Here is an 18,500-nt window from a genome sequence, read left to right on the forward strand (position 1 = left end):
TATCCTAGACCAGACACTGTGTCAAACATTCAACGTACCTGGTAGCAATCTTATGAGTTAGGTATTGTTACCTCTTTTTTATGTAGACATGAGGCAACAAACTCATGATTGAATGAATTGGCCAGATCTTACTGTCATGAAGAGATTGAGTCAGGATTTGAACTCTGGTCTGCTTCACTGCAGAGCACATCCTCTTTCCAGTTCATGGGTGCCTCTTAAGGCTACATATTTTGTTTATTAATCTGCACATTAAAAACAAATCTTAAGCCAAATGCAGTATCCTTGGTACTTGAAAAAGCTTCTGAGGATGGTTGATCAAGAAAGGAACACCACGGGGGACCTTGGAAGGAACATTGATTTTTATTTTTAAAGTTGAGGGAGTAGCTTGGTGCAGTGGCTCACGCCTGTAATCCCAACACTTTGGGAGGCTGAAGCAGACAGATCACTTGAGCCCAGGAATTCAAGAACAGCTGGGGCAGCATGGTAAAACCCCGTCCTAACAAAATATATAAAAATGTGCTGGGTATAGTGACATGCACCTCTAGTTCCTGCTACTCAGGAGGCTGAGGTGGAAAGATCACTTGAATGCAGTTAGAGGCTGCAGTGAGCTGTGATTGTGCCACCTTACTCCAGCCTAGCCAATAAAGAGAGACCTTGTATCAAAACAAACAAACAGAAAACAACAAAAAAAACAAAGTAGAGGGAGCGCTTTGTATGGGAAAAGGATGATTAACATAACCAAGGGGCCAACTTGGTGGCTCACGCCTGTAATCCCAGCACTTTGGGAGGATGAGGTGGGTGGATCATGAGGTTAAGAGATCGAGACCATCCTGGTCAACATGGTGACACCCTGTCTCTACTAAAAATACAAAAATTAGCTGGGCATGGTGGCACACGCCTGTAGTCCCAGCTACTCGGGAGGCTGAGGCAGGAAAATTGCCTGAACCCAGGAGGCGGAGGTTGCAGTCAGCTGAGATGGCGCCATTGCACCACTCCAGCCTGGGTAACAAGAGTGAAACTCCATCTCAAAAAAAAAACAAAAAAACAAAAAAACAAAAAAAAAAAACAAACCATAACCAAGGAACAATTCTAATTCAATATTTCGATGGAAATGTTGGGACGGCATGTTACTAAGTCACACCTTTGTAATCCATTTATGACTTATAAAGTGCTTTTATATATGTTATCTAATGTGTTACTCAGGTTAGCCCCATTGAGTTGTTTTTATTGTCTGTCTGTATAATAAAGGTCAGAGAGCTTAAGTTACTTGCTTGAAGTCACACAGAATGGCAGAGGCAGCATTGGAGCAGTTGTGTGAGTCCAGGTTAAGAGGGCTGGCTTCTGGATCCCTGACACTAGCTGTGCCACTTTGTCACATACTGACCTCACCAGTCTTTGGTTTCCTCACGGAAAAAAGGAGGCCATTCTTCAAACTCTAGGAGCCTGTGACTTTGTCATCCTAGTGAGCTCCATGTGCTTTAACTTCTTGGCCTTTAACTTAGGCATCCAAAAGATTTTCTGGCAGTTTTTCTCCTGCATGAGTTACAAAGGGGTTTGAATGACCAGACATATTGAGTTGACTTGCTGTTTATTTCACATGCGTTTTCTGTGAGACCTGGAGTTATTGTTAGAATGAAGTGACTTGATTAAATATTTTAAAAGCTGAACATGATAGACTTTACAAAACTGAAGGGCAGGTTTGGGTTCTGACTCCCAGAGGCTGATAGGTGAACAGTTCCAGGAGTTTGGAGTACTTCCAAGTTGGATTTGGGTCTAGCGGTCAAGCACTGGTTATTCTTTCAGTTGTCTGTGCCAGTTAAAAGGCTTAAAATCGACTACAGTACTTTTCTTTTCAAATGGCGTTTAATTAGTAGCAGGTTTTTTTTTTTTTTTTTCTTTTTAAAGGAAATAAGTAGCACAAACATTAATTCAGGTGTGGATGCAGCTTCTCTTTTCACATATTAAGTGGATATGTGATATGGAATTCAATTCTTATTTCTCTGGGCCAATAATTTGAGGCATAGAATTCTTATTTAAAATACTAGTTCTTGGGTGCTGTTAATTTATTTGCCTGTGTTTTTTCCCCTCCTTTCTTCTCTTCTTCCTCTTTTTTTCCCTCCTTCCCCTCCTTCTGCCTCTTCTCCAAAAGCATCACTGAGGTGGTTGGGACACATATTTGAATTTTTAAAATTAAAGGTATACATCATGATGTTTTAATCTACTTATATATAATGAAGTGTTATAGTCAAGAAAATTAACATATCCGTTATCTCACATAATTATCTTAAAAAATTGTTTTTTGTAGTGAGAGCACCTACAATCTACTCTCTTGGCAAACTGGAAATACATCAGGATTTTTTTTTTTTTTTTTAGCATCCTTCAGGTATAAAGGAATGTTTATTAGCATTTTTTTTAAGCATCATTCAGGTATAAAGGAAAGAAGTTAACCTCAGGTAACAAATACTATTTATGTGATCATAAAGATAGATTGACTTGCTCTTTCTCTGGTATTTCTTATTCCTTCTTCATAAAATGGAAAGTAGGGTATTTCTTTTATAAATAGAATGCCATATGTCTGGGTTTGGGGAAATATTTATATGGATTAAAATGGTGGTCGTTTTCAAATGAAAAGCAATTATGAGAAAGCCCTCACATTTTAGGAAGAATCCCGAAGTATTGTGTGGTTTCTGCTCTTGTTAAGTACTCTTGCCTCACAAAAGTGTGACTCATTCAGTGGATCACTTGGTCCAGAAATTCTTGACTCCTGGGTTTCCCAATCCCTTTATAGATTTCAGAGCTGGGAGGAAATTACAAAGTCTAGTGATGCATATGAAACTCATAGAGGTTATGTGACTGGCTCAATGATGTCCAAGGTAATAAACATAGGTCAGATTCATGTAGCAATGTAGAGGGGACATCACTGCTAACCTTATGGAAATTTAAAAGATAGTAAGGAAATATTATGACAAATTTTATGGCAGTAAATTAGACAACTTACATGAAGTGACCAAATTCTTAGAAAGACACAAAATACTGAAAATGGCTCATGAAAAAAAGAAAATCTGAATAGGTGATTTAGCAATGTATACTTGTTAAGAACCCCTATAATAAAGGCTAAGATCTTTATTATAAGGCTTTCCTGTGTACAGTTTTGAAGTTTGCACTCCAAGGGCAACATTCCATTGAATTTCAATGTACTTTATTTTGATTATTTTTCTTTTTGAAACTCAGTGATTTTAGTCTACTCAGACCACATATACTGATGTGGTCATTATACCTAAAGGACTCTGGAGGTCATTAAGTTCATCTTATTGTGTATAGAAAACAGATAGATAAAAATCTATTTTGATTTGAAAGGATTGAACCAGGAGATACTATAGTCTCTTTGGCTAAAATATTCATAAGCCTATGACCAGGAAACTTTTTATTTGAGAGGTAGATGAAGCTTAAATCCTTAATGGAGATAACCACTGCCTCTCTTTCCCCCATTATCACTCACTGTCTAGGTTCATCTTCACCAGTTTTTCCGTAAAACCTAGGTTTGGGGATAGATGGAAACTGAGGATAAAAGAAGCAAACCAATAAGAATGACAAGGATGAAAGCCAGACAGCTTGGATAAATGTTGGTAGAGACAAGATCTTGGAGCAATGATGAGCAATGAATTGTTAGGGTAGAGTGTGAGCTGTTAAAAGTCTATCCTGGAACATCTGGATCCCAAAATAACAAGGATCGTTCATATGGGCTCTACAAAAATAAACCATGAGTTGGGTTTGTTTTGTTTTGTTTACTGTGAAAGTTAACTAATCAAAAGTAAAAATCATTTGAATCCCATCACTAAGAGAGAACTAACCTTTAAAGTTTGGTGTACTTTTGCTATCTTTGTTTTGCATATGTGTATGCAAGAAATATTTCTTAGTATTTTTAAAAATTAAGCAATATTCTATACTAACTGGAGCTTTTCAATTTTTTTCAATTTGTTATAGATATTTCCCATGTCAAAGTATCATTTGAAACTATAAATTTTAATACTTGCATAGCAATTCATCATGTAGATAATAATAACTTATTGATTCTAGGTGTATTTTTTTTAATATTTCAACATCTTTGAAACCAAGATATGTCTTGCAATTAATAACATGTTAGTGTGTGTTCCAGACATTTTCTACATTAGTGTTACATAAAGTAATGGTGCATTGGTAATGTCTTAAATTTGTTAAAGTATACTATAATAATTTATTCCCTACCACTGAAGATACATTCAAGTTGTTTTCAAAATGTTCTAATTATAAACATTGTTATAACCACTAAACATAAATCATACTGCATATTTTTTTCCTTCTCAAGGGAAAATTCATTAACGTGGAATAACTGGGTAAAAAAGTATGAATATTTTTAAGTCCTTGATGCATACATACATAGTACAAAATTTCTTTCCATGTGTACTAATTTATGGCTGTAAGAGCAGTATGACTTAGAACTCTATGTATTTTACTGCACCCTGGTCAACACTTGGTATACATACATACATACATACACACACACACACACACACACACACACACATATACACATACATATATACAATACGTATGTATGTGCATATATATGTGTGTGTGTGTGTGTGTGTGTGTATATATATATATATATATATATATATATATATATATCTTCACCAGTTTTTCTGTAAGACCGAGGTTTGAGGATAGATGGAGACTGAGACGTATATATGTATGTATATATACATATTTATACACACAAACATACGTCTATATATGTATATAGACGTATATAGGTATGTATATCATGTTTTTTATATATATTCACAAATAGGAAGAAACTATAAAATTTCTTTTCTATGAATTTTGTACATTTTGCATAAAATGTACATATATATGTACGTATATAAATATACGTACATATATATGTATGTATATCAAGTGTTGACCAGGGTGCAGTAAAATACATCAACACTTGATATACATACATATACATGTTTATGTACATATATTATACACACCCATGTACGTATGTATACATATATGTATACACACACATATGTACATACATGCATGTACATATACATATATGTATGTACATCAAGTGTTTATGTATCAATTGGTCAATGTTAGGCAAATTATAGTCTTCTTAAAATTTTATAGTTTCTTCCTATTTGTAACTTTGTTCTAACCTATATGTATCTATGTCTTTTATTTATATGTGCCTATCTATCTGCAGTAGGATTAAAGATAGAGCAGGTGGTAATAGCTGAAGAGCATCAGGCTTCACAGTTCTGGAGGCCAGAATTGGATGCTCTGAGGATGACCCTGGGAGTGCTGCATATAATATGAAAATTGCCTCAGGGTTTTAATATTTTATGCATTTTTATAAGTGGCATTCAGGCCATTATCAGAAATAGGAATCCACATTCACCCAGAGCCCTCTGTCCTCTCCAAGGCTTGTGGAAAGGTGTCATTTTAAGACGTCCTATGGTTGGTTATGGGTAGGTGCTCCTTTTGTTACACCACTTGACTGTTATTTGTGGCTGATCTGGTTTGTGATGCTGTGATTTTGTTTTTCAGACATAGGAAAAGAAAGAACATGTGCTGAAAATATATGCGAGCAAAACTGTACCCAATTAAATGAAGGAGGATTTATCTGCTCCTGTACAGCTGGGTTTGAAACCAGTGTTTTTGACAGAACTTCCTGTCTAGGTAGAGTATATGTTTTCCAATTCCTGTTTAGATGAACTTTACATTTAAGGTTCTCCACCCATTCCCTTTTATTAAATAAATCAATATTTAATTCCCCTAATGGTGCCATACTCATGGTTTCATGGTTCTAGATAATTAAACTACTGAAGAATTGCTTTGCCCCCTGCCTGCATGCATGCTATCTGACCAGCATCTACCTAAGTGCTTGTCAGATACTGTGTGCTCAGTAAAGTCTGTGGAATCAATATGAATGATGAAGGCCTTGGTGATGGTGGCTGCTTATTACACCAGTGTGTGAAATCAAAGTCTTTAGAAGAAACAAACTAGACTTACTTCATCGTATGTCAAACAACACATATTTGTTACATACCTACAGTTACACCAGATATAGAAGAATTGTAAGGTAAGGAGTCAGAAGGTAGCTTATCAAGATGGTGAGTGATGAGCATGATGTTAGGTGCCTTTTACTATTTGAATTTACTCTTTGTAACTCATGATATATCATAGTCAGAAGATTTTCTAAGAGTTCATTTTGGACCTGAAGCTTAAGAACTCAATTGAAAACCAAATCAGTGACTCCTGTTCCCGAAGCTGGTTAGCAGAAGGGAAAGGACACGGAAAAAGACAACACAACAGGTGCCTTATGAAAGGGAAAATGTGCTCTGCTATTGCAGGGTCCTACCGTTTAAATCCTGTCTCCATTGCTTATCAGCTTTGGAACTGTGAGCTTAATTATCCATACCTCCTATAGCCTTTTGGCGGGATTGTACGAGGAAAATATTTGGAAAGCATGTGGAACAGTATCTGAAACCTAGTGTTTCTCAAATGTTTGTATCGTTGCTTATTTTCATCTGTACCTTTCTTGGTCCTCATTGCTGGTGAATATGGACCTTAAACAGAAGTCAGGTCTCTAAAGAATGCATGGGAGCAGATGTTGCATATTTGGTTTTATTTTACCTGCAGATATCAATGAATGTGAGCAATTTGGGATTTGTTCCCAGCACTGCAGAAATACCAAAGGAAGTTATGAGTGTGTCTGTGCTGATGGCTTCACATCTATGAGTGACCGCCTTGGAAAACGATGTGCAGCTGAGGGTATGATGGGTTCATTCCGGGATTAATTGACTTTTGGGGAAATAAATACTGATGAGTACACTGTATGAGGAAAGAAACTTTAGATTCTGAGTTTTTCTTTTCTTTTTTCTTTCTTTTTTTTTTTTAAACTCTCCAGCTACTTCTCTTCCAACACCTCTTTAGTCTGTCCTTCTCTCTCCTCCCCTGCCAGCTTAAAACAATAGCGACATCCCCCAACAAATACGTAGCAATTAAAACAAGAGTCAGGTGTTACTTATTTTAATGGATTTAGCCTCTTGTCCAGCTAAATAAAAACTTCAGAAAGTGGACAAGAGGTCATCTTCCTTAAGGTTCAAACAACAGCAAAAGCTTTCCTACGGGATGGTCGTCAATAGACGAAAGTAACAAGACCCTCTAGCTCCCACTTCACTGAGAATAAGATTTGAGGCCCAGTAGTCCAAGAGGGCTCACAAATTGGGGCAAATCAAGGATACTCTGCTGAAATATCCACTTTCCATTGTTCATGGGCTACTGATCACAGACAGAAAGAAGTCTGGCACTTTAGTCATGAGTTTTACATTTTAGGTTGTTGCCAGTATCTGAGAATCAGGCTTGATAAAAAGAGAGAAAGAATGTTAAGTCAGAAGTATTATACTCTAAATCCCAGAGGCCTGATCTAAATCATCCTATCCTAGTTAAGAGGCATGAGTCCTTATTTTGAATTCGAAGTTCATACTAGAGTTTAAGGAACTTGATAAGAAAATAGCACTTTATTTTGTAAATTAAGAGCAAATGGCCAAAATAGCTGTTCAATTTCTTCATACAAATTGAGCTTTTAAAGCACACATTTGACTAACATACTTAAGTATTTGACCTTCCAAACACTGTTGACAGTGAATGAAAACCAGAGTGAAGGCATTTGAACAGTTGGTCTGGTAATTAAGCAGCAAATTTTATTATGTTTAAATCTTTTAACTAAGGACATGACTGAAACAAATTGGAATATTCATATAAAACATAATGTCAAGATAGAAGAAATATATAAAATGAACTTCTAAAAGTTACTTAAATTCGATTCAATTGATATTATGCCAGTAAATTAAGATTCTAGACAGAGCATCTTGGGATGAGTCACCATTAAGTAGCTGCTTTAGGTTAAAAAAATAAATCAAGGACAAACTAGGTTTATTTTTTCACTAGCCAGAGGCTAAATTGGGTCATAGAACTGATTACCTGCTAAAAGAGTCATAAAATCTAGCAGTAAAGAATGAGGAATGAGACTCTCCTGGTAAACTTTTAGTAAGCCTATAAAAGTATTCCTTCTGGGAGATAGAATGTCTGCAATCTTGTCTATTTTGATGTTAGTAAATAAAAACAATTCCATGAAAATGAGGACTCTAGGTAGGGGTCCCAGTCTGACTTTGTTCCAAACTACCACTGAGGACAAAGAATAAAGAACTGGTAATGTCCCTAAGAGACATATTAGCTTTCCACTTGAAGTGGAGGCAAGATGTCAAGTCACGGATTTTGTAACCCACTTGGATAGTCAGCTTTGTTGATTAACAGAGATAGTCAGATTCCTATAAAACTCATGTTCTCAAAAAAAGGGGCAAGTATATGCTGTGCATTTTATATTCTGCTTTATATAAGGAAAGTATAAAGTAGCCCCTTGTTTGTTTACAGGTAGCTCTCCTTTGTTGCTATTGCCTGACAATGTTCGAATTCGAAAATATAATCTCTCATCTGAGAGTTTCTCAGAGTATCTTCAAGATGAAGAATATATCCAAGCTGTTGATTATGATTGGGATCCGGAGGACACAGGCCTCAGTGAGTATAAACTTCAGAATCTTTCATTGATATTAAGTGACTCTATAGAATTTTAAGGTGTCGATTTTTAAAGAATGTATTGTTTAATGAGGAAATTTTGTTGCATTAGTGGAAGAGGAAACTCTTCCAATCCAGCATGTTTCTGATGCTTTAGTGTGGCCTTGAATCCCAGCCAGTCTTTCCTGATTTATTTCCCAAACTCCTCTCATCACTAGGGTTTGTCCTTTCTGGATCATCTCACATCTCCTTGTATTTTGAATTTCTGTCATTGATACTGCAGATCTTGTTCTTTCCTACCATTGTACACCTTGAAAATTTCTACTGATGCCTCAAAGACCCAGTTTAATGTCACCACCTCTGTGACAGCTTCTGTTACTCCTCCTGGCAGAGTTCTATGATTGTTCACCATGAGCCTGTGTCATTTTATGACACATGTTACTCTGAGTTATATACTAGTTGGCCACATAATATCTCTCTATCCTCTAGACATCTGCTTTTTGGAGACAAAGACTGAATCTAATTTATCTCTAAATGCCTAGCATCTGACCCAACATCTAGTATACTCTATGTGGTAGATGATTAAAAAAAAACTTAGTCTAATGAAGGGAAAAATGAATAATGCTTATTGTTGAATCTCTCATGGCTCTATATGGGGTTGGGAGAGATGACAGTAAGGTAGGAGTCAGAAAACTTGTCTTCTATGCCTGTAAACTTACCTTTTATGCCAGTCTCCCTAATCTACTAGCTTTAGGATCCTAAATAATCATAGCGATTCTCTGAATCTTAGTTTTTTAATCTACAAAATCAAAGTAGTAATCTTGTTCTGCCTGCCTACCTCTGAGAGTTGTTTTGAAGATTGAATGAGATAGTATATATGAAAGACTTTGAAAACTATCAATAACTATGCCAATATAGGATTTATTATTGTTGTATTTTCACATATATTGTTGTATTTCACATATGTTAAATCACGGATTTTGTAACCTAGTTGGATAGTCAGCTTTATTGATTAACGGAGATAGTTAATATAGCATATTAACTATACTATATTAACTATCCTATCTTAACAGAGGATAGGTAAGATTCCTATAAAAATTCATGTTCTTTTTATACGAAAAGAACATGAGAAGCTTATGCAACCCAATAAGCTTTTCAAGAATGGTGCATACCTAGGAAGGCAGCAGGTGTTCAATGCATGTCTTTACAGTCACAGTCTTCCTATGCTTTTAACATGACTGCTGTCCACCATCCATCTGTCTACATATAAAACAGGACTTCTCATTAACATGGCTTCTTTGTTGCCTCTGGTCTTGAGTATGCTTTCAAATTCTCAACAGCCTGCCCTCGTTTATCTCTATACATTCCGTTTTGGAAACTAGAACTTGATCCTAATAAGGGTAAATAAGCACTTTGTTGAAATACGTTTAAATTCAATTACTTTGAAATAGGGATGACTAAATCTCACTAAGTTCTCAGTTGAAGCATTTGTAGCTCGTAGCTCAAGTTTGTTAGGTTTTAAGGTTTGATTATACTGATGTCATTGAATTATTTACCTTATAACAATAGTGAGGAAGAAGGTAGGGATGTCAATAAATGAACAGTACTTCACCTGACTAGACCCCAGTTCTTCTTTTACTTGATGCTCTTGATATGAAACTGACCTGTGTGTATTCCTTTGCAGGTGTTGTGTATTACACTGTGCGAGGGGAGGGCTCTAGGTTTGGTGCTATCAAACGTGCCTACATCCCCAACTTTGAATCCGGCCGCAATAATCCTGTGCAGGAAGTTGACCTGAAACTGAAATATGTAATGCAGCCAGATGGAATAGCAGTGGACTGGGTTGGAAGGTAAATTTGCCATACATTTCCCCACTTATCTGTTCTGTTTTCCTGGTTAGCGTTCTCTATTGCTTGCCATGGCCCATGAGTAAGGCTGGGCCTGGATATGCCACAGGTGCAGCCGGGCTATGGTTGGGCTTGCTGAAGCCCCAGCGACTACCTCCACTTACCCAAGCATGTCATGGAGACATTATCATATCCTGTATTTTTTGTGGGCAGTGAAAAAATTTGGAAAAGCACCCAGGTTAAGATTCACTATTGTATCTAGGACAGCATTCTTGCCAGCAGAGTTGTGGATTCCAAAATTAACTGTATGGTAGCACTGTTACTTTGTGACTAAATGGTGCACCCTTACAATTCTCCCAGAAAAGCAGTTGAAGTGAAACTTTTTTTTTCCTATGGTAGTTATCTCGGGGATAAACAATCTACATCTTGTGTTTTTAGCAGCCTTGATAATTAAAACAGATTGGAAATTTGACTTTCCTGTTTAGTCTTTGGGATTGAGTTGATAGACATGTCAGTCTGTTCTGTTCTTCTAGACCTTCTAGTAGCCCAGGGACCACAGCCACACATTTTGGATGGTCTTTAAGTAGAGCCTTAAGTAGGGTTATCATCAGGTAGATGTGTGAGGTGCAAACAGATGTGGAGAAGTTAGCTCCTTCAAGGAAGAAGTTTACACTGAGTTACATTGCTGGGAAAGTGATTCCTTGAAAATGAACTAATAATGGAAACATGTTAGAGAGGGAAGATTCAGGGGTCATTGCTCTCCTGGAGAATAGAGAGTCATTTGCAGTATAAATTCTTTTTCACCTTTCTAAAAATGTGGCTGGTATTCCTGGAAGACTTGAGCATCTTTGAAGAAGCCAGTTGGGTCCCGCTGTGCCTGCAGGCTAACAGGAGACTCAATTCAGCATTTTTTGGTCAAGAAACAGGGCCTTCAAGAACTGGTGCTAGCGTCAGGAACTCAACATCCAGACAGTAATACTCTCTTCTGAAAACCAACCAGGCAATGGCAGATCTGTCTTCTTGTTTTAAGTTTTACCTCTTTCTCCGCCTTAATGAATAAGAGAATGAAGAAAGTGATAGAACCTTTTCTGCTTGTAAGAGACTGAGACCTGCAGCCTCAGAATGGAAATGGAAATATGGCAGGACAGTCTTTCCGTGTTTGTTATTTTGATAGGCTGTTTCCACTCATCTTTGAGCTGATGCCAGGTTCCTATTGATTCTAATGGGGCTCTTTCTTGAGGAAGAGGAAGTAGACTCGTGAGCAGTCAGAGTTAACGCACCAGCCCGATGGTGCCTTATGATTTCTACTAGAAGCCCATGTCTCATAATAAATGCCAGAGGCTAGTCTGACTGCTGTGTCTGCCATCCTTGCGGAGCTGCCTGATTCAGGTACTTTGGCTGGTGAGCAGGAGTCCCCTCAGTTCGTCACTTTTCCAAGTGTAACCTGCCAAAGATATTCCTTGGCCGGAGAGACTGGGCATTCTGAGAGGGGGACTGCGCTCTGATGATGGGTATCTGAGTAGCTCTCTCACCAGCCAGAACTTTCAAACAAAATGCTCTCATCTTCAAACCTCTTACCCAGTAATGATTATTCTCGGCTTTGCGGTTGTTTAACTGTGTCCCTCTGAATTCAGGCATATTTACTGGTCGGATGTCAAGAATAAACGCATTGAGGTGGCCAAACTTGATGGAAGGTACAGAAAGTGGCTGATTTCCACTGACCTGGATCAACCCACTGCCGTTGCTGTGAATCCCAAACTAGGGTAAGTACTTGGAGCAGTCTTCAATGTTCTATATATTTCTCCCTGGATTCTCATCAAATTCTGTTTCTTTTAATGTTTTTTCCTAGTTATACTGAAATTGTCCTTCAGGTTTTTGAGAGTAGCATCTATGACTGTTTCAAGAATTAGAACATGGTCTTGAAATCATCTAGAACCAACCATTTCTGATGGGGAAATTCCTTTGAGAACACATCTGAGGATCTTTCTGGTTACATGGATTCCTTGCCAAAATCAGAGCTCTGAACTCTAAAGTTCTTGGTGGATTTAACTGCTTTAACTGAAAGTTTCAGCAGAATTGTTTTTCCTTTCATTTGTATGTTTTAAAGTAACTCATTCATTGAAATTCAGCTAGGGATTTGGTCATATTTCATTGGAAATAATTAAACATTTGTATCCAAAATATGTACATATTTAAAATGACACATGTATAAATATATATTATCCAGTTGTAGAAATGTTTCAATTTGCAGCTTACCTATAAATTATCTTAGTGTAAGTGAGAACAATTTTTGTTATTTTTCCTCTACATTTCAAGACGTTTATTTGGATAATCAGGAAGCTGAAATATCTTGGTATTTACATATTAGTTTAGCTGCAGAATAGTGACACTTTAAAAAAGTTTCTTGAATAACCCCAAATAATTTTCCTATTTGGGTAGGACCAGTCTAGCCCTCTGTGGATACACCAGTATTTGTAGGTAGAACACTATGAGCTATTACTTTGATTCTGTTATATTTCATATGTTAAATCATACCTTCAGAGACTCAGCAATGAAATATTACAAATACTTAACTGATAAGATTAACCCGTGATGAGTACTTGTCCTCAGCATTAGTCATTGCTGCTTATATCTTATCCACACAATATCTTAGGAGCAAAGAGATGCAAATGTGTTCTGTGGTTTGAATGATGTGACTGTTTCCAGTGTGCTGTTTAATTTTTTCCTTTGTAACTAATGTTTAAATCCGTCTGATATTATGATCACACTCTGATATCCCTTCACTGTTTTTCATAGAAATTCTTTTTTTTTTTTTGAGACGGAGTTTTGCTCTGTTGTCCAGGCTGGAGTGCAGTGGCATGATCTTAGCTCACTGCAACTTCTGCCTCCCGGATTCAAGTGATTCTCCTGCCTCAGCCTCCTGAGCAGCTGGGATTACAGGTGTGCGCCACCACGCCCAGCTAATTTTTGTATTTTTAGTAGAGATGGGGTTTTACCATGTTGTTCAGGCTGGTCTTGAACTTCCGATCTCAGGTAATCCACCCACCTTGGCCTCCAAAGTGCTTGGATTACAGGCATGAGCTACCACACCCAGCCAGAATATTTAATATTTTTTAATTTAAATTAAAGTAATTAATTTACTTATAGAGTCAGGGTCTTGCTCTGTCAACCAGACTGGAGTGCAGGGGCCTGATATAGCTCATTGCAGCCTTGAACTCCTGAGCTCAAGCAATCCCCTGCCTCAGCCTTCTGAGTAGCTAGGACCACAGGTGCAACCACCATGCTGGGCTTACTATCTTAAAAAACAAAAGCAAAAACAGCTTTACTAAAATATAATTCACATACCACACAACTTACCCATTTACAGTGTACAATTCACTGGTTTTTAGCATATGCAGGGTTGTATATCCATCATCACAGTCAATTTTAAAGCATTTTCATCACCCTACAAGGAAACCCTGTTCCTCTGAGCCACCATTCTCCAGCCCTCAGTAACAGCTAATCTGCTCTCTGTCTCTATAGATTTGCCTATTCTGGACATTTCCTACAAGTGGAATCCTACAGTATGTGGTTCTTTGTGACTGGCTTCTTTCACATGTGCGCCATTTTTAATGAAAACCAAATTAGGCGGTATTTACCAGTTGCTGAGACTTTAAAGGCCCCTGGCTACATTTTTTCCAGAGCCCAGTTTGTCTAAAATCCACACATTCCTCAGCAGAATTTAAGACTTAGTCTATGCTGATGCCTGGTTTAGACTAGAGGCGGCAAAGCTGCAGTTGCTGGCCTGTAGACACTTTTGGCTTGGACAACACAGAGCTTTAAAGGTTTTTTTTTTTTTTTTTTAAACATAGTGTTGACATTTAAAACTTAAGAAAAGAAAGAAAATCTGTATTTCTTACTTTGGAAATCGGAGGAACTGGTAACACTGGGTAGGTCTGCCTTCCTGGGCGCTGACAGGAGCTCTTACACAGGGTCTTGCTCTCCCACTCACTTGATATCACAACCAGGATCTCCCTCATTCATCTTACATATGTGTTCCTCTCCAGGCATTTGAAATCATGCAAGCCCTGGTCTAGATAATTCTTCAATGTCAGATCACCTTTGCTTACATAGTCTCTTGCTCTACAGTTAATTATTCATTGGATGCAAAATATACATTTAAAAAGAGTTGCCAGGTGTGGTGGTTCACTCCTGTAATCCCAACACTTTGGGAGGGTGAGGCAGGCGGATTGCTTGAGCCCAGGAGTTCAAGACCAGCCTGGGCAACATTGGTGAAACGTCATCTCTACTAAAATTACAAAAAACTAACCAGGCATGGTGGCGCACCCCTGCAGTCCTAGCTACTCAGGAGGCTGAGATGGGAGGATTGCTTGAGCCCAGGAGGGTGAGACTGCAGGGAGCCATGATTGTGCCACTGCATGCCAGCCCAGGCAACAGAATAGCTCCATGAAGATAGAAATCTTTGTATGTTTTGTTCTCCGATAGATGCTGTTGGGAACCAGCCCAGCCCCGTACATGGGTGCCCTTAGTCCCAGGGGTGAAGAGGGATTGAGAAAAGGAAATACAGAGATACAAAAAAAAAAAAAAAAAAAAAACAGAATTTACAGCATGGGTCTAGGGGACCAATGCAAGCATGGCAACCAGGCTTGGTTTGGAGCTGTGGGCTCCAAACACTTTTATTATGTGCACAGTCTCCTTGATCTTACGGGTATGGAAAGGGAGGGTAAAGGAGTAAGCTAGCCAGGTGGAGAGCACCTGAGATCCTTCTAAGACATGCTAAACTAGTACTCCAAGTTCACCACCGATTGTTATCAGGGTGCAGCTGCATTAGAAGTATAGCGGACATAGAACGATGAAAAACACTCCATATTCCGAGAACCCAGGCAGAGCCTGAGGTGTTCCGTGATCTCCGCCCTGCAAGGCTTTTCTCCTCTTTGCCAGCTCCCATCTGCAAAGACCCTCCCAGATCTTGTGAGCAGAGGTCGCCTCCCTTCGCAGAGATCTTTGTATAACCTCTCCTTATGAGGCCCTTATGCGGTCTCAGTGTTGAGAAGGCATTCATGGGACCACAGCAGCCCTCCCTGCTCTGCAACCACCCCGAGGTGTTCTGGTGTCACTGCGCTCTTGGATGGTCTTTACCTTAGACCTCCTGTTGCCACTTGATTTCTAATTTCTACACCAATAATGTAGTTTAGTTTGGTGTATAAACTTCAGTGTACTATGAGCCAATCAAGCTTATAATTATTTAGCTAGAATTAACATAGGTCTCCCCCTGGCCATCTTGACCCACAGATCCCAAACACAGAACAGTGCCTCTCACAAAGTAGGCCTTCAATAATATTTCTTCAAATGTGCAGAGCTTTCCGAAAATGTCCATCCTTTGGCCAATTTCTATTAAGGAGGTGCAGTTTTCAGGAAGGACAGATCACACACACTCTCGCTCCCCTATTTTTGCTCCCCATCTTCTGTAAAATATAAAACCAGTGTCCCTGAGCACCCAGGTCCCCGAGCAAAACAGTTGGTTTCCCTGTAGGTAATGCCCTGTGCTCTACTGTAATGCAGTCCCACCAGGTGAGACGCTACAACGAAGAAACTTTCTGTTACAGGCTTATGTTCTGGACTGACTGGGGAAAAGAACCTAAAATCGAGTCTGCCTGGATGAATGGAGAGTCCCGCAATGTCCTGGTTTTCGGGAACCTTGGTTGGCCAACTGGTCTTTCCATTGATTATTTGAACAATGACCGGATCTACTGGAGCGACTTCAAGGAGGACGTTATTGAAACCGTAAAATTTGATGGGACTGATAGGAGAGTCATAGCAAAGGAAGGTTAGAAATGAGTTCGAATGGAATATATTAAATTTCTAATTAATATATTCTAATGTCTTTGCCTATTTTCTCAAGAAGGAGCCCTGCTCTTAGGAAATGGCTTGTGTAATTTTTCAGAGACCACCTTCTAACCCCAGCAACTCCCACCTGCTGAATTAAATGCAGATGATTTCATTAGCAATAATTAAATCCTATTTGTCCTTTTTACACAACTTTTTAAGAAAGTGCAGCTCAGCAGAAGATATTGAAATAACTGCATTTCCTGTTAGGTTACCTCCACAGAGGTAGCTGCATGTGTACCAATGTTAATCAATGTCTAACCGCTTCTGGACACGTTCGATAACTTTTCACCTTACTAGATTGCCCAGTATGCACAACTGTACATATCTAGGAGAGAAACATTTTTTGTTGTTGTTCAGACTCTGCAGAATTGTAATGACCCAGCACATAGTACATTTTTCCTATTTGATCAGATAGACATCTTATGTTCAAAAGAAAATATAAAATCTCGCCACATAAATTGTTTTCCAAAAATGTAATATAATCAGTAACTTGGAAAGCGAGCTAGGGCCCCGTTACTGGTGTTGTATACATGAATGTGGTTTAATTTCTGTCTTCTTGACCTCCTAGTGCAGCACACTCTCCCCGTCCCGTGTGTCTAAAGTCTGCCTGAATATTCCCAGAGCTTCAAGGCATTGCCTGAGGGAAGAATTCAAGCAGAATGCCATCAGATGTGCAGGTGGTGCTAGGGTATACTGGATGTTTTCTTTTCAATAACCTTTTGTTTGGTTTCTCCCCTGTGGGCGAGCAGCAATGCACCCTTACAGCCTGGACATCTTTGAAGACCAGTTATACTGGATAGCTAAGGAAAAGGGAGAAGTATGGAAACAAAATAAATTTGGACAAGGAAAGAAAGAGAAAACTCTAGTAGTGAACCCTTGGCTCACCCAAGTCCGAATCTTCCATCAACTCAGATACAATAAGTCAGGTAATCACCAACTTTGGTATAAGATGCTCCTCATTACTTGGAAACCTTATTTCAAAATAATGGCTCTACTGCTGAAAGATGGCAGTAGATAATAACAGGCTAATCTCTTGGTGCCTGAAAAGGGTATGTGTGTATGTACGGGTGCTGGGGGAGAGGAACGTTTTAACCATTTTAACCAAAGAAGGATAAAATGGGAGGTCAAATGAAATTATGCAAACCGCCAGCAGATAAGTAAAAATAGCCCTCGTTGTGTGGAGTTATGGATATGTACTTCTAGGCCACAGAGTTCAGCAGAAGTCAATCCCTTGCTGAGTGTGGGTTGGGTTAACAAGTCACAAAATGGCCATCAGAAATCTTATCCTTCCCATTGCTAGGTGAGGCTAGTCAGGTCAACCTGAGCTATGTAGGTCTTAGTTTAAAATGGCTAGTCATGTGCATTCCTACGTGCTCCCTCTGTCTCACTTTCCTAGTTCTGAGCCCTGCTTCCTCAGGTTACCTGTGCTCTAATTCATCCTTAAGCAGTGTTTGGAGCAAGGGGAAGTGAGGAAAGGAAATAGTCTTTTACTGAGTCCTTACGTCAGATTCTCTCTTCAGTGTTAATTCAGACATCTGTTACTTCAATTACCTTATAAAGAACTCTAAAACCTTATAAAGACATTTTGTTCTTATACCAAATAAAGAAACTGAGGCCAAGAGAGATTTAGTAACTTGTGTTCCTGTCAAATTGGTAAGTTTTCATCTCAGAAATGAAAGAACTTTTAAGCTCAATTCTAGCCAGCCCAAAACTCAGCATCTTGCTGTTTTGGCCCAGCTGTTTGGAATTGCTCTAAATTCCCCGTGTTCGGTATGGCAAAGTCCCAGGTTGAATGGATATGTGGCCTATGACAAGCCGCTCCCTTCCTATTCCCATATGTGAGTCATGGGTGGAGTCCAGGGTTCTCTTGAGTCTGCTGATATTTTGAGACCCTGATCAGCCTTGAAAAATTGCAACTCAGAGCTGAGACTCCCATGAGATGACAGGGGTGGCAAATGCCTTTTCTGGGGCATGGCTCCCTTGTTTTGGAAGTAGTATCGCCTGTCTCCAAAACAGTCCAGCAACATTCTAGACCTGACCAAAATAATAGCTCTTGTGTCCTAAGTACCTTTGCAGCTCTCACAGCTGGTCCCCACCTGTTGTACTTCTGATGCAATATGCCTGAGGTGGCCTAAGACTTTGCATTCCTAACAA

The 18,500-nt window shown here is 38.8% G+C and overlaps 1 protein-coding gene across 1 annotated transcript in view; it reads left to right on the forward strand.

Annotated features, from left to right (window-relative positions):
• LRP2 (LDL receptor related protein 2) overlaps positions 1-18,500 on the forward strand; it is a 222,142-nt gene that overhangs the window by 188,688 nt on the left and 14,954 nt on the right. The window contains exons 64-70 of the mRNA XM_074399509.1: positions 5,581-5,712; positions 6,676-6,807; positions 8,470-8,613; positions 10,295-10,460; positions 12,092-12,220; positions 16,064-16,284; positions 17,096-17,272. Coding sequence (XP_074255610.1) covers positions 5,581-5,712; positions 6,676-6,807; positions 8,470-8,613; positions 10,295-10,460; positions 12,092-12,220; positions 16,064-16,284; positions 17,096-17,272 — 1,101 coding nt within the window. The remainder of the gene's footprint in view (positions 1-5,580; positions 5,713-6,675; positions 6,808-8,469; positions 8,614-10,294; positions 10,461-12,091; positions 12,221-16,063; positions 16,285-17,095; positions 17,273-18,500) is intronic.

The sequence above is a fragment of the Saimiri boliviensis genome, chromosome 5 (assembly GCF_048565385.1).
Source record: "Saimiri boliviensis isolate mSaiBol1 chromosome 5, mSaiBol1.pri, whole genome shotgun sequence".
Lineage (NCBI taxonomy): Eukaryota > Metazoa > Chordata > Mammalia > Primates > Cebidae > Saimiri > Saimiri boliviensis.